Source organism: Periplaneta americana, chromosome 5 (assembly GCF_040183065.1).
Source record: "Periplaneta americana isolate PAMFEO1 chromosome 5, P.americana_PAMFEO1_priV1, whole genome shotgun sequence".
NCBI classification, from domain to species: Eukaryota; Metazoa; Arthropoda; class Insecta; order Blattodea; family Blattidae; genus Periplaneta; species Periplaneta americana.
This window is the reverse complement of record NC_091121.1, coordinates 104418901-104432142: the sequence shown is the minus strand read 5'-3', so window position 1 is coordinate 104432142 and position 13242 is coordinate 104418901. Positions and strand designations below refer to the sequence as shown.

At 36.0% G+C, this 13242-nt stretch overlaps 2 protein-coding genes across 2 annotated transcripts in view; one reads left to right on the top strand and one right to left on the bottom strand.

The window, feature by feature from the left end:
- LOC138700056 (alpha-2Da adrenergic receptor) overlaps positions 1–13242 on the top strand; it is a 687508-nt gene that overhangs the window by 144825 nt on the left and 529441 nt on the right. The window lies entirely within an intron of this gene.
- The window catches only part of LOC138700054 (sodium channel protein Nach-like), a 198292-nt gene that overhangs the window by 16297 nt on the left and 168753 nt on the right, over positions 1–13242 (bottom strand). The window contains exon 10 of the mRNA XM_069826358.1: positions 5375–5484. Within this exon, the coding sequence (XP_069682459.1) occupies positions 5375–5484 (110 nt within the window). The remainder of the gene's footprint in view (positions 1–5374; positions 5485–13242) is intronic.

The window sequence follows — 13242 nt, the reverse complement described above, 5'->3', positions numbered from 1 at the left end:
AGAAGGAAGACAAAAAGTTGAAAGGAGAGGCACAGAGTTACAGCGGGTCGAGAGATGGAACCGTTGCTGAGATGTCATTCACTGACTTGTTTTATTTCTTACAACTGCGCTGCTAGATGGTCTCATGTTGGTCGGGGACCACCTGTTGGTTTTAGTTTCACAGTAAGTTGCAAGTGCCTAGTAGTGTCTTTATCTTTACTGCTTTAAAACTTGACCTTTTGACGTTGAACGTTTTTCTGCATACCAATCGAGAAAAACTGTAACATTTGTGCGAGATCGTGCGTATTTGCTTGCTTTCCGCACAAAACCAATACGCGGTAAGTGTGAAATACCACATTCAGTATTCCCAACGTAACACACATAACAATTTCCCTCTTCTTACCGCTTAAGCGCCATATTCATTTTACTGCTTTAGGCTTTTAACATATTTTTAGAGACGTTTAACATAGTAATAATTATAAATTGGAAACTTACCACTGCAATTTCACCTAAATTGCACTGTTAACTATTGTTTTTAAATATTTGCAAAAATTAAGTAAACTCTACAACACCACAAAAGTTACTGCATTTGTAATGCAAGTAACATTAAGGAAGCGTTGAAAAAATCAACAAGATTCCAGATGCCGATGTTATTACTGCAATATGTTATATAAATAATATTGTTAAAATATTAAAATGAAAAATAAATCATTACATAACTTTACCGTTTGTTTTAAGTTCGCATTTATAGACTGGGGGGGGGGGGAAGACAGACGTATATCACGGCCTGCTGGAATATAGTAAACACAGAAAATATTTTATAGCAACAATGTTGAAGATAGATCTTTTTGTTTTTAAAAGTTGCCGTCATTGAACAGAAACCAAGATGGAGATTTCATTGCAACTAATTAGAAATTCCTCTTTCAAGTATGTAATAAACGATCTTCGCACAAAATAATGTACGATACACGAGCGGTATGTTTGTTTTCATGTTCTCGGAAATTAAAAAAGCTCAACTACGTTTCGCTTTTTCAATCTTTTCCTCGAACATGAAAACATTAACATACCGCTCTTGTAACGCATATTACTATTACAGCATTGGAAGTTATGGGAGTTGCGTCGATGCCATCCACAATGCATTTGTTGATTAAAGAGCTTCATTTGTTCAGTCACGGCCCAGGTTATGCTTCAACTTCGACATTGATGGAATGCGCAACCTATATGTATTATGTTATTGGATCCATTCTCATTTTTTCATTTAAAGAGTTGAATTACGGTATTTTTGAAAGAAAGTATCTAGTCATCTGAAAAGTTGTCTCTTTATATAGGCAATTCCAACAATAAATGAATAATTATTTTAATACTTCTATCTTTCAGTGACATATCTTTGTAGAGAGTGTCTGACTCAAGCAGTTTATAAATTTTTTAGGCATTACGCTACAACACGACTAGGGGTGGACACTTTTCGCCGTTGAAATTCTCTAATTTGCAGCGCTTGTATTTTAGTTTTAATGATAATTGAAAACAGTTAAAATAACAAATAAACATAGACGGGTGGACTGATTAATATCGTATATCGATTCATACAATATGTTTCGTGAAAGAAACATTCATTTCTAATACGCGTATCTCTCATAGTAGTTTATAGCTCTCAGGCAGAATAATGGGTTCTACTCGTATAAATATTTCGACTGCCCGTGAGCTTTCGATCCCCGGTTCTTCTTTTCATACTCTTTAATTTGGAACTTCCGATTTCGTGGAATTCTAGAACATTCTACTTAAATCTACTTTAAAACGGAAAAACATAATCATCGAAAACATCACATGAACCAGAACGTTTCATAGAAGTACATATAAAAGCTCGAATCCTGCTTTCACGTTTCGAATCTCTGAAACTCGTGACAGCAAAAGTAAAACATAGCAAGAGAAGAATGAATATAACATGTTCCATCAAGCAGAATACGTCAATACTGCCCAACTCCGTGCGGGTTGTCGTCGATCTGGTATGTCGTAGACTATATGGTCTGCCATATTCTGAATCCAGTGTTCTTCTTGGTCTACCCAGGTTGTGACGTTCTCATGGTAGTATCTCTAGGAGTGATATACTCAAAATATCTTTAAATGAATTAGTAAATTGTGCTAAAACTCTACGTTGTCTGCTCTTTGAAGGTACTTGGAGTGAAATAAAACGAATATATGAGAAAAGCAATAACTTACGCATTAAGAAATAATATCGGGACTATAAGAAGAGCAAATGACTCATTAAAACTCTATGCAATGATAAACGGGACTATAAGAAGAGCAAATGATTCATTAAAACACTATGCAATGATAAACGAGGCTATAAGAAACGTTGGAAAGCCGAAAGAAAAGAAATAATTAACAGATTGACCGCACATGTTTAAACGTCATTATCATACGAAGACATTCACATGGACGCTCATACACAATCCTGATTCCGCCTGCGAAGTAATTAAATACCTCCCACATGTCTGGACTGATATTTGGGCTGCCTAAACAAAAATGAACGGCTTACGTCAGAAACTCTGTATAGAACATGAGATCAATGTTAAAATCAGTTGCTGTAGATTTGTCAGATGATCTTGGAAAAGATTTACGTGAAACGTTTTCTAGCGAGGAAAATCTTAACGAAATATTACGTCTACACCTAATTTTAATTAAATTAATAATTATTATTCGTACGTAATTGAGAGTGATTAATAAATGCGGAGAATTTATAGTTAATTTAACGTTGTCTAATTCTGAAGTCCTTAACAGTGGTATTAAGTTCTAAGTGCATCCAGTTCTTTGTAATGACAATAACATTATTATTATTATTATTATTATTATTATTATTATTATTATTATTATTATTATTATTATACATTACTATTTCAAACAATTCATTGGCGTCGTACTGATGTGTGTATCATTGCTAGTCATTTTCAACCAGTGTGCCGCAGCACAGTAGTATGCCTCGAATAAAACGCTAATGTGCCGTGAGGAAATGAGAATAGTGGTAGTGGTTGTGGTAGTGGTAGATCCAACACAGTATGTGCAGAGGTGCACTCATTACGATATGATATGCGTAAATAATCACTTAGTGATTTAAGACTGCGCTCATTCCGTCGGATCCCTGCCACTTAGTCACTCGTAATGAGTGCACCTCTGCACATAGGGGGTTGGACATTGTGTCACTGTCACACATCTGTGACACAGTGCGTAAGTGTTGGCTACTAAAGGGAAACTGAGTGGTGGAACTTAAACTGAGAGGATTCAATCCGGCATAGGAACTGGAATCCGGTGTGGCTTAGTGGAAATGTTAAAATGTTATGTTTTATTTAGCGACGCTTGCAACTGCAGAGGTTATATCAGCGTCGCCGGATGTGCCGGAATTTTGTCCCGCAGGTGTTCTTTTACATGCCAGTAAATCTACTGACATGAGCCTGTCGCCTTTAAGCACACTTAAATGCCATCGACCTGGCCCGGGATCGAACCCGCAACCTTGGGCATAGAAGGCCAGCGCTATACCAACTCGCCAACCAGATCGACGGCTTAGTGGATAAAGCGTCAGCCTGTAGAGCTGAAAACCCGGGTTCGAGTCCCGGTGACTGAGAGAATTTTTCTCCGCTCTACCCATCCTTCATCTTAAAACCATGTTGGCTCTCAAATCGTGGTTCACTAAAAGGACTGAAAAAAATTCATAGTCGATTAATAGACAAATACATTTTTGAAGTTAAATATACCATTTATATAATGTTTTGGGATTACTTTTAAATAATTTACTTTTAATTATATCCTCAACAAATACATTAACTGGAAGAAGGCTCTTCCTCATAAATGTGCACTTTGCGTAGTCATGTTCCTGATTTAATATTGGAGCCTTTGTAGAATTTTATATATTTCGTGGTAGCTCGAGTGGTATTTTCTCTTCTTTTATGAAGCTAGCGGATACGAATATACGAATTCGATTTCCGGTATGTAAGAAGAGATTAATTCCTCCCGCGGAGAACAGGAACATGCCCCTTATCTCGTTTGTTCGTTCTATATGCTACTTTAAACCCTTGTTCGTACGTGTACATCCTGTTGATTTATAGTTCATTAAATTTTGTACAAATATATTCTGTAGTAATATGCTTCATCAGTCTAAAAGAACTTAATAATAATAATAATAATAATAATAATAATAATAATAATAATAATATAATAATATAATAATAATGGTAGTGGTGGTGGTAGCAGTAGCAGCAACAGTAGCGGATCCCAGTAATCAACGTCACTTGACAGATTATTTTCAATAAATCTTAGTATTAAACAATCTCTGATACGTAACTATCCATAATATCATATAGCAGAAGCTATAACATAACCTAAACAATATAAACAAGTGTTAGAAAAGTTTTAATTAGGAATGATGAAATAAACAAGAAAAGTTTTAATTAAAGATGATGAAATAAAAAATAAACATGAATCATTTTAAAAGGAACAATTATTGAAAGTACAATTTCCAAATTTGAATGTTTTAATGGTTGGTGGTTCAGTTGATATATTGGATATGTGCATAAAAGAAGTGGAACTCGTTGATGTACAGGGTGTATTCCTCAACTTATTCAGGATTTCCGAATGGCGCTCTTCATTTATTTGTAAATAGGATTTCAGGGAAGATGCATAGCTATGACCAGTGATCTGTATTAATTCTTGTCCTTGAATGGAAATGCGAGTCATATTTGAAACTGCTGTGCATCGACTGAAGTGGTTTGCAATTTTCTGCTCTTTTTTTTTTACGTCCAGACCAGTGCAGTTTGAAATGTTGGCAAACAAAGAAACAAATGCTAGGGTAATGATAAAAATAAACAAATGCTAGGGACGCGATAAAATTATGTGATAAGCAGCCATGATTGGTTGAAAGACGTCCTTTCGTAGCCTTTTATTGGTCAAAAGTAGTATGACGTAGTAAAAGTGTAATAGTCAACTAAAATTTTTCTTTGTTCTAATTTTCTCTTAGCTCAATAATTTATTTGGGTGCATTATCCGTTACGACAATTCCATGGGTCATTTGGGTGAATATTCATTGTGTGAACTATCGCCAAACTATTTCATTACTCTGATAATAGTATTAACTTTATTAAAATATAAAAGGTAAATCTTGTGTTATGTTGGTCCTGAATTATTTCAATATGGTGTCTTCCGACGTGCCTGCTATTAATGAATATGAATTGTGCTCAAAATTTACTCAAGAGTAAGGACTAGATAGTAAATGAACCTTGAAGTTAACTGTGGCGATTATCCATAAATTACAATCTCGCTGATGATGAAAACTTCGGTGTAAATTACAATAAATTACACTGATACGAAGACAGAAGGCTGACCTCGCGCCCTTGACCTGTATACTCACCGAGCAGTTGGTGCCATGTATAGTACATGTTCCGCATGTAACGCGTTCCCACTAGGTCGATGAAGTACACGTGCAGCAGGCTGTGTTGTGGACCCAGCTTCACGTCCTCGCTGCAACAGAACAATCGAGATCCTCACTATGCGTGCATGCAGCAGAACCACGAATGAATGACATGATTAGAGCGTTCAAGGTAACCTATTAGAAAACACAATCTATACGTCAGTTAATAATAATAATAATAATAATAATAATAATAATAATAATAATAATAATGACAATGATAATAATAATAATAATAATAATGATGATGATAATAACAATAATAATAATAATAATAATAATAATAATAATAATAATAATAATCAGAATAAATATGGGAAATGCCTGTTATTATACGGTTGAGAAGCTTTAGTCATCTAATCTGCTGTCAAAAAAATCTGAAAGTTAGAATTAATAAAACAGTTATATTACCGGTTGTTCTGTATGGTTGTGAAACTTGGACTTTCACTTTGAGGAAGGAACAGAAAACACACAATCTAAACTAATTCAGTTAATAATAATAATAATAATAATAATAATAATAATAATAATAATATTAATAATAATAATTATTATTATAATGATAATAATAATCATCAGAATAAATATGGGAAATGCCTGTTATTATTCGGTTGAGAAGCTTTTGTCATCTAGTCTGCTGTCAAAAAATCTGAAAGTTAGAATTTATAAAACAGTTATATTACCGGTTGTTCTGTATGGTTGTGAAACTTGGACTTTCACTTTGAGGAAGGAACAGAAAACACACAATCTAAACTAATTCAGTTAATAATAATAATAATAATAATAATAATAATAATAATAATAATAATAATATTAATAATAATAATTATTATTATAATGATAATAATAATCATCAGAATAAATATGGGAAATGCCTGTTATTATTCGGTTGAGAAGCTTTTGTCATCTAGTCTGCTGTCAAAAAATCTGAAAGTTAGAATTTATAAAACAGTTATATTACCGGTTGTTCTGTATGGTTGTGAAACTTGGACTTTCACTTTGAGGAAGGAACAGAAAACACACAATCTAAACTAGTTCAGTTAATAATAATAATAATAATAATAATAATAATAATAATAATAATATTAATAATGATAATAATAATAATCAGAATAAATATGGGAAGTGTCTGTTATTATTCGGTTGAGAAGCTTTTGCCATCTAGTCTGCTGTCAAAAAATCTGAAAGTTAGAATTTATAAAACAGTTATATTACCGGTTGTTCTGTATGGTTATGAAACTTGGACTTTCACTTTGAGGAAGGAACAGAAATTAAGGGTGTTTGAGAATAAGGATCTTAGGATAATATTTGGGGCTAAGAGAGATGAAGTTACAGGAGAATGGAGAAAGTTACACAACACAGAACTGCACGCATTGTATTCTTCACTTGACATTATTAGGAACATTAAATCCAGACGTTTGAGATGGGCAGGGCATGTAGCACGTATGGGCGAATCCAAAAATTCATATAGAGTGTTAGTTGGGAGGCCGGAGGGAATAAGACCTCTAGGGAGGCCGAGACGTAGATGGGAGGATAATATTAAAATGGATTTGAGGGAGGTGGGATATGATGATAGAGAATAGATTAATCTTGCTCAGGATAGAGACTGATGGCGGGCTTATGTGAGGGCGGCAATGAAGCACCGAGTTCCTTAAAAGCCAGTAAGTAATAATAATAATAATAATAATAATAATAATAATAATAATAATAATAATAATTATGATGATGATGATGATTTTGCATAATGTAGAATGTCAGTTATTTTAATGCATGGAACAATGGGTAAATAGACCGAATGTTAAAAGTTTTAAAGAAATCAAATAAGTGTCTGTCACTTGCGTAATTGTTTTTTATTTTCATTAAATTTATTCTATTCCACACATCTTGCATCAGCATTGTATTATTGGATGTACCGAAGTACGTATGATATTCCCGTGCAGGAATTCGGGTCCCGGTGCTGGAGAGAATTTTTCTCCTCTCCACCCATCTTTCATCATATGGTAATGTAATGCAGAATTCGTGCACGGAAATATCATACGTACTTCGGAGGTTCAGTCAGCCTCCTATAAAATTGAGTACCGGGTCTTTCCCGAGGGTAAAAGGCGGTCAGAGCGTGGTGCCGACCACACCACCTCAGTCTAGTGCCGAGGTCATGGAAAGCATGGGGCTCTACCTTCATGCCCCCCAAGTGCCTTCATGGCATGTTACGGGGATACCTTTACCTTTTACTTCGGTACATCGCAATACTATGACATGCCTAAATAATCATTTAGTTATTTAAGACGGCGCTCATTCCGTCAGATCCCGGCCAAGTACTCGTATTCAGTGCACCTCTGCACATAGTGCGTTGGACATTGTGCCACTGTCACACATCTGTGACACAGTGCATGAGGGTTGGCTACTAAAGGGAAACTGAGAGATAGAACTTAAACTGAGGGGATTCTATCCGACATCGGGACTGGAATCCGGTGTGGCTTAGTGGATAAGGCGTAGCGCTGAACACCCGGGTTCGGTTCCCGGTGCCGGAGAGAATTTTTCTCCGCTCCACCCAGCCTTCATCATATCAGCATTGTAGCTTTGAGGTGTGGAACAAGTCAAAATTTGTACAAAAAAATAAACATTATGAACCGTAAGAAATGTTATTAATCTCACGGAGTTATTCTTTGAGATATTTCAAACAAAATTTAATGTATTTAATACAATTTTGCTCGTTTCTGCTTCCTTTTCGAGATAAAATTTTTTATATGAAACTTTTCATAGCATGATTTAATGAATAAAAAGAGTGTATGTGGATGGAAATTTCAAATACTATCCCCCAATATTTCTATCACTATATGCAACTATATTTCTACAGTATATGCACTAGAAAATAACACTATATGCCGTTACTGTTTGCTCTCTTGCGAGATAAAAACTCTGATATTTATGTTCAGTTATTAAAAAAAAAAAACTAAAAGATATTGGTGTTAACCCATCGGAGTTCGTTGTAGATTTTGAAATCGCAACAAAAAATGCAATCCAGGAAATTTTTACACAGTCCAACATTCAAGGAAGCCGCTTTCATTTTGGCTAAGAATGGTTTCGCAAAATGCAACAACTTGGTCTTGCACAAGATTACATCAATGGCGACTCTGAAATCGGAAAATGCTTAAACTGCAGCTGTAGACTTCCTCTTCTTCAACCGGATGAGGTAAGTGAGTGCTTCAATGATGAGTTAATGGCAATAAAACCACAGCAGCAAAACCTTGACACGAGTTCTGCGATTACTTAGTGGATAGTTATATCGCCCAACGAAGTTAATTTCCTCCACAAGTATGGTCCCCTACATCACATACACGAATTCCTGTAAATATTTTCATTCTTCCCTCAATTCCAACTTCTACCATCTCCATCTACATAATTTTCTAGAAGTTCTGAAAACTATACAGTCAGAAACATACATCAGAATTCGAAGTCCACAAATTGAAATTCAGCCCAGAAGAGCAAACACTCACAAAATAAACTGAAAGACATCCAAAAAAGTATAAAGACTACTCAGGGGGCCGAATATCCCGATTTCATCAGCTGCGTAAAAGCAGTTTCATAGAAGAACAGAATTCCTCACTGGAAGGCGACGTTGACAGAAGTCGGGAGCTGGTGTATCATACACGAGGATTTTGATATGGTCTCAGAGGAACAAATCAAGAGGCGTCACATCAGGGGAGCAGGGTGGCCAATCAATTGGACCTTTACTTCCGATTCAACGCCCGGGATATGTGCCATTTAGTATGACACATATACTTGAAGAGAAAAGTGTGCAGGTGCTTCGCGTAGTTGCATCTACACCTGACGACGCACGATAAGTGGTACATTCTCTAACAGTTTTGGAAGAACGTCTCGTGTGAAGACCTTGTATCTCATCCCATTCAAATATGGTGGCAGAGGAACGTCTTCATCATTTCATAGTGTACCGAACCTAGTGCCTCATTGCAAAGTAAGCTTACTTCTGCAATGTAGTTCCTGATATTCCCAAGCGTGCACTGACTCAGGTTTACTTTCTAGACCATAAGTTCCTATTCGAAAGTTGTATTTTGACCCCTCTATAAGCTCTTTAAGTTTGTGCGCAACCTTTTGAATCATCCTGTATAAAAAGACTAAGGACTTCGAAATGTAGAAAATTCTCTGCAAACCTTTGCACTTGTAGGGCACAGTTAGTGAGTACATGGGAAACATAAACACTCGTTGTAGTTAGCATGCCCGACCGTGAAACAAGTGGGCCCGGGTTCAAATCCTGGTTGGGATAAGTTAAAAGTTAACTGGTTAACCTGTTTTGAGGTTTTTTCCGGGGTTTTCATTCAATCCATTAAGAGAAAATGCTGGATAATTATTAATTAATATTAGAGGAGAAAAATTCGCTCCGGCGCTGGGGATCCAGCCCTAGTCCTTGGTTCTACGTACCAAGTGTTCTCACCTTTGAGCTACGCCGAAGTCTAATCCACAGCACCGGATCGAACCTCTCTCCTCCAGTGTTTTTTCCCTTTGTGGCCTGACTTCAAGTTGGGCATGTATGTTGACATTTTATATTAAGTCAACTGCCATTATACAAGGAGCGCACTCAGTTGAGTGACTTGGTGACCGGGATTCCACAGTAATTTGCACAATAATCTGTATAGTAATACCTATGTACTGTTGCTCGAAGAACCTACATAAATGCTGGATAAGTTTCGGCGCTGGGCCCTGGATTCATGTCGCCCGCATTATCACCATATCAAAATAACCATAGCAGTTGATACAGCGTTTTAAATAATTAAAAAAAAGCACTCGTTGAAACAACCATTTAGTTATACGACCGCCACAAAAAAATTCTCGCCTTTACTCGTAATGTCGGCCAGAGCAAGTAAGAAATTTGACTGTTCATAGAGATTGGATGAATCCAATTAATTTTTTATTCTATGTTATATTAGTGTTATCTGAGGCATTTATCTTTACACAGCTGCGAAATACATGTGGCTTAGCAGTAAATAAATAAAACGGGCGGTGTGTGTATATTTACGGGCGCACACGATTATAATCTCATATTTAATGTCAAGTTTCATACACGTTTCTGATGTTCACAAGTTTTCAAATTGTATTTTAATGTAGGATTTTTTTATTTCGTTCTTTTTCTACCATACTTTTCTATTTATTATTCCTTGTAACATTATTATAATTCAAAACGACACACTTTTGATTCAGCTCAAAATTGTTTATTCACGAATATAAATTTCTATTTTTTTATCTACATGATTCGTGGACTTCTTTTTTCTCTACATGATTCGTATACAGAACTCGTAACATGCATTCTGCTACAAATCTCAAAACGCCAGCGATGTAGCGGATAGACAATTAGCCCAACAGAGGTGTTGAAGCAGTCATCGAAGTATCGCGGCGTATCGTACGGGACACTTTAAGACACTTCAATGAAGTAATTTTATTTTGCACATAAGAATTGAAAAAGCACTGAAGCTCTTTAATCCATGGAATATACATACCGACAGGATTAAGGGCGCTGTATTCAGACAGGACAACATTATGTGAGATAAAACACGAGAGTAGGTATTGTACTTCTACGCTCGGAGGTTCAATATTGTGTTAGCTAGAGAGCAGCGATATGTCGCAAGTATAAACAACAAAAAAGTTCTTTTGCATTTTGTCAGCAGGCTTCAGATTGGTAGAACACTAGGTGAATTTTATATTTTATATTGATTTCGCAAATGGAGAATTTGCTTTCAGGAAAATCAGATTTCGATGACTCAGTTTTAGATGAAACGGAACACAGAAGAACTAGAACGAAATTTCTAATCCGACACCTGTTATTTTAACATAGGCCTACTTACCTTACGCCAGATCACCACGGTAGATCAGCAATTAGACGAGAGACTAGTGATGTAGGTATTCCAAGACCGACACTTGAATAGTCTGTTTCTCTCTCTAACCCTTTTCTATCGAACACACTATTTCAAGTGGTAAATGTCTACAGCAATCCGAAACACAAAATTATGTATCGCTTGAGAGGCAGAATATATTTAACTTCCGTTTTCTGAAATTAAATTGACTTTACGAAAGTTTCACAATGTAACATTTCGTCCTTTAACGCTATTGGCTTATTGGAAATCACTAGTAAGCAATCAACTTTACTACGCGAAGAAATGGTACATCAACTCCAATGTAATCGCGTTTTAATAACGCAGCTGTTCTGTGAACTGTTCCTGTTGAGTGCTTACAGGTTCCAATATCAAATTACTTCTCCGTGAAGATAGAAGTGCGCCTCTAATTGGAATGGGATGTATGTACTTACATTTTGAATCATATCACTCACAATAAGACATTATATTATAAAAAGCAGTAATATTTCTTGTCCTCTGACTTACTTCACAAACGATATATTAATAAAAGAATTAATGTGATAATTTTGAACCTAGAATAACATGACATTAATCGTGAATGAACCACGAAACCTCTCCATTATTTTTCTCAAACTACTCATAATCTCATGGGGATTCCGAAGACTAACTAGACGAATGCATGTTATAGACATTTATCGCCGTTAAACTGTTTTATGTAAATTTGAGAAAAGTAATTGCTTCATTGCCTTATACAGCAGTTTAGAAATTTAGTGAAAGTCTCTATACAGGGCGTTTCATAATTCCTATTACAAACTTCTAGAGGTTGTAGAGGGGACTAAGTAGATAAAGTTTTGATTAGGAACCCATATCCGGAAATGTATCGTTTGGATGCAAAATAAATTTGAAGATCGAATCGATTTCACATCTCCCACTTCACTAGAGACAATGAAGATCTTCCCCCGACTCCACAGGAGTCTCATAAACAAGGTTCTTCATGTGGCCCCAAAGAAAAAGTCAATAGGAGCTAAATCTGGAGATCGTGGTGGCCAAGGAGTTGGACCATCTCGACCTATCCACCTTTTACCGAATGTTTCATGGAGATGTTCGCGGAAGGCAAATGAAAAGTGCGCGGGTGCGCCATCATGTTGGAACCATATTTGCTGACGTAGTGCCAGTGGCAAATCTTCACATAACTCTACTAATATCTCTTGCAGGAAGGTCAAGTACCTGGGATTCGTTAGGCGGTACGTGGAACCACTCTTGTAGTGCACACTGGCAAGAGCTCATTGCCTCGAGTGAAGTTGGAGATGTGAAATCGATTCGATCTTAAAAACTTATTTTGCATCGAAACGATACATTTCCGGACATGTTTTCCTAATCAAAACTTTATATAATATTAGTCTCCTCTACAACCCTTAGATGTTTGTAATAGGAATTATGAAACATCCTGTAGATCATGTATAGTGAAAGAGTATATTATATTGTTTGTGGCAGAACAATCCTGTAATTTGCGTCTTAAGCTGTAGGCTTTTTGGTAGTTGCAGATGATCAAAATTTAGATTCGCGATACTCCCGCCCTTATGGATTCAATATCTGGCGTGCTGATATGTCCAGTGTCTTCATAGTAACATTCGATGCTTGGTTGTGCGGCTCAAAATTACCCCAACAGTAAGCATGAATCTACAACAAGGTTAACGTCAAAAATTTACTTTAGGGTCTATGCAGGATCGGTCTATAATCTATGCATTATAGCGGACTTAAACACCACTTTATAGCCCTGGGGCGATAAAACAATGAACGGTATGAATATAAAATATAATTATGATTTTTGGACATAAATTTATTTCAACATTATTTGATTAAAAGTGTTGATTTTAGCATCAAATAATATGATCATAAGGAAGATGCGGGGAGCAAAGGCTAATTTGGGATTTCCCAGTCTCT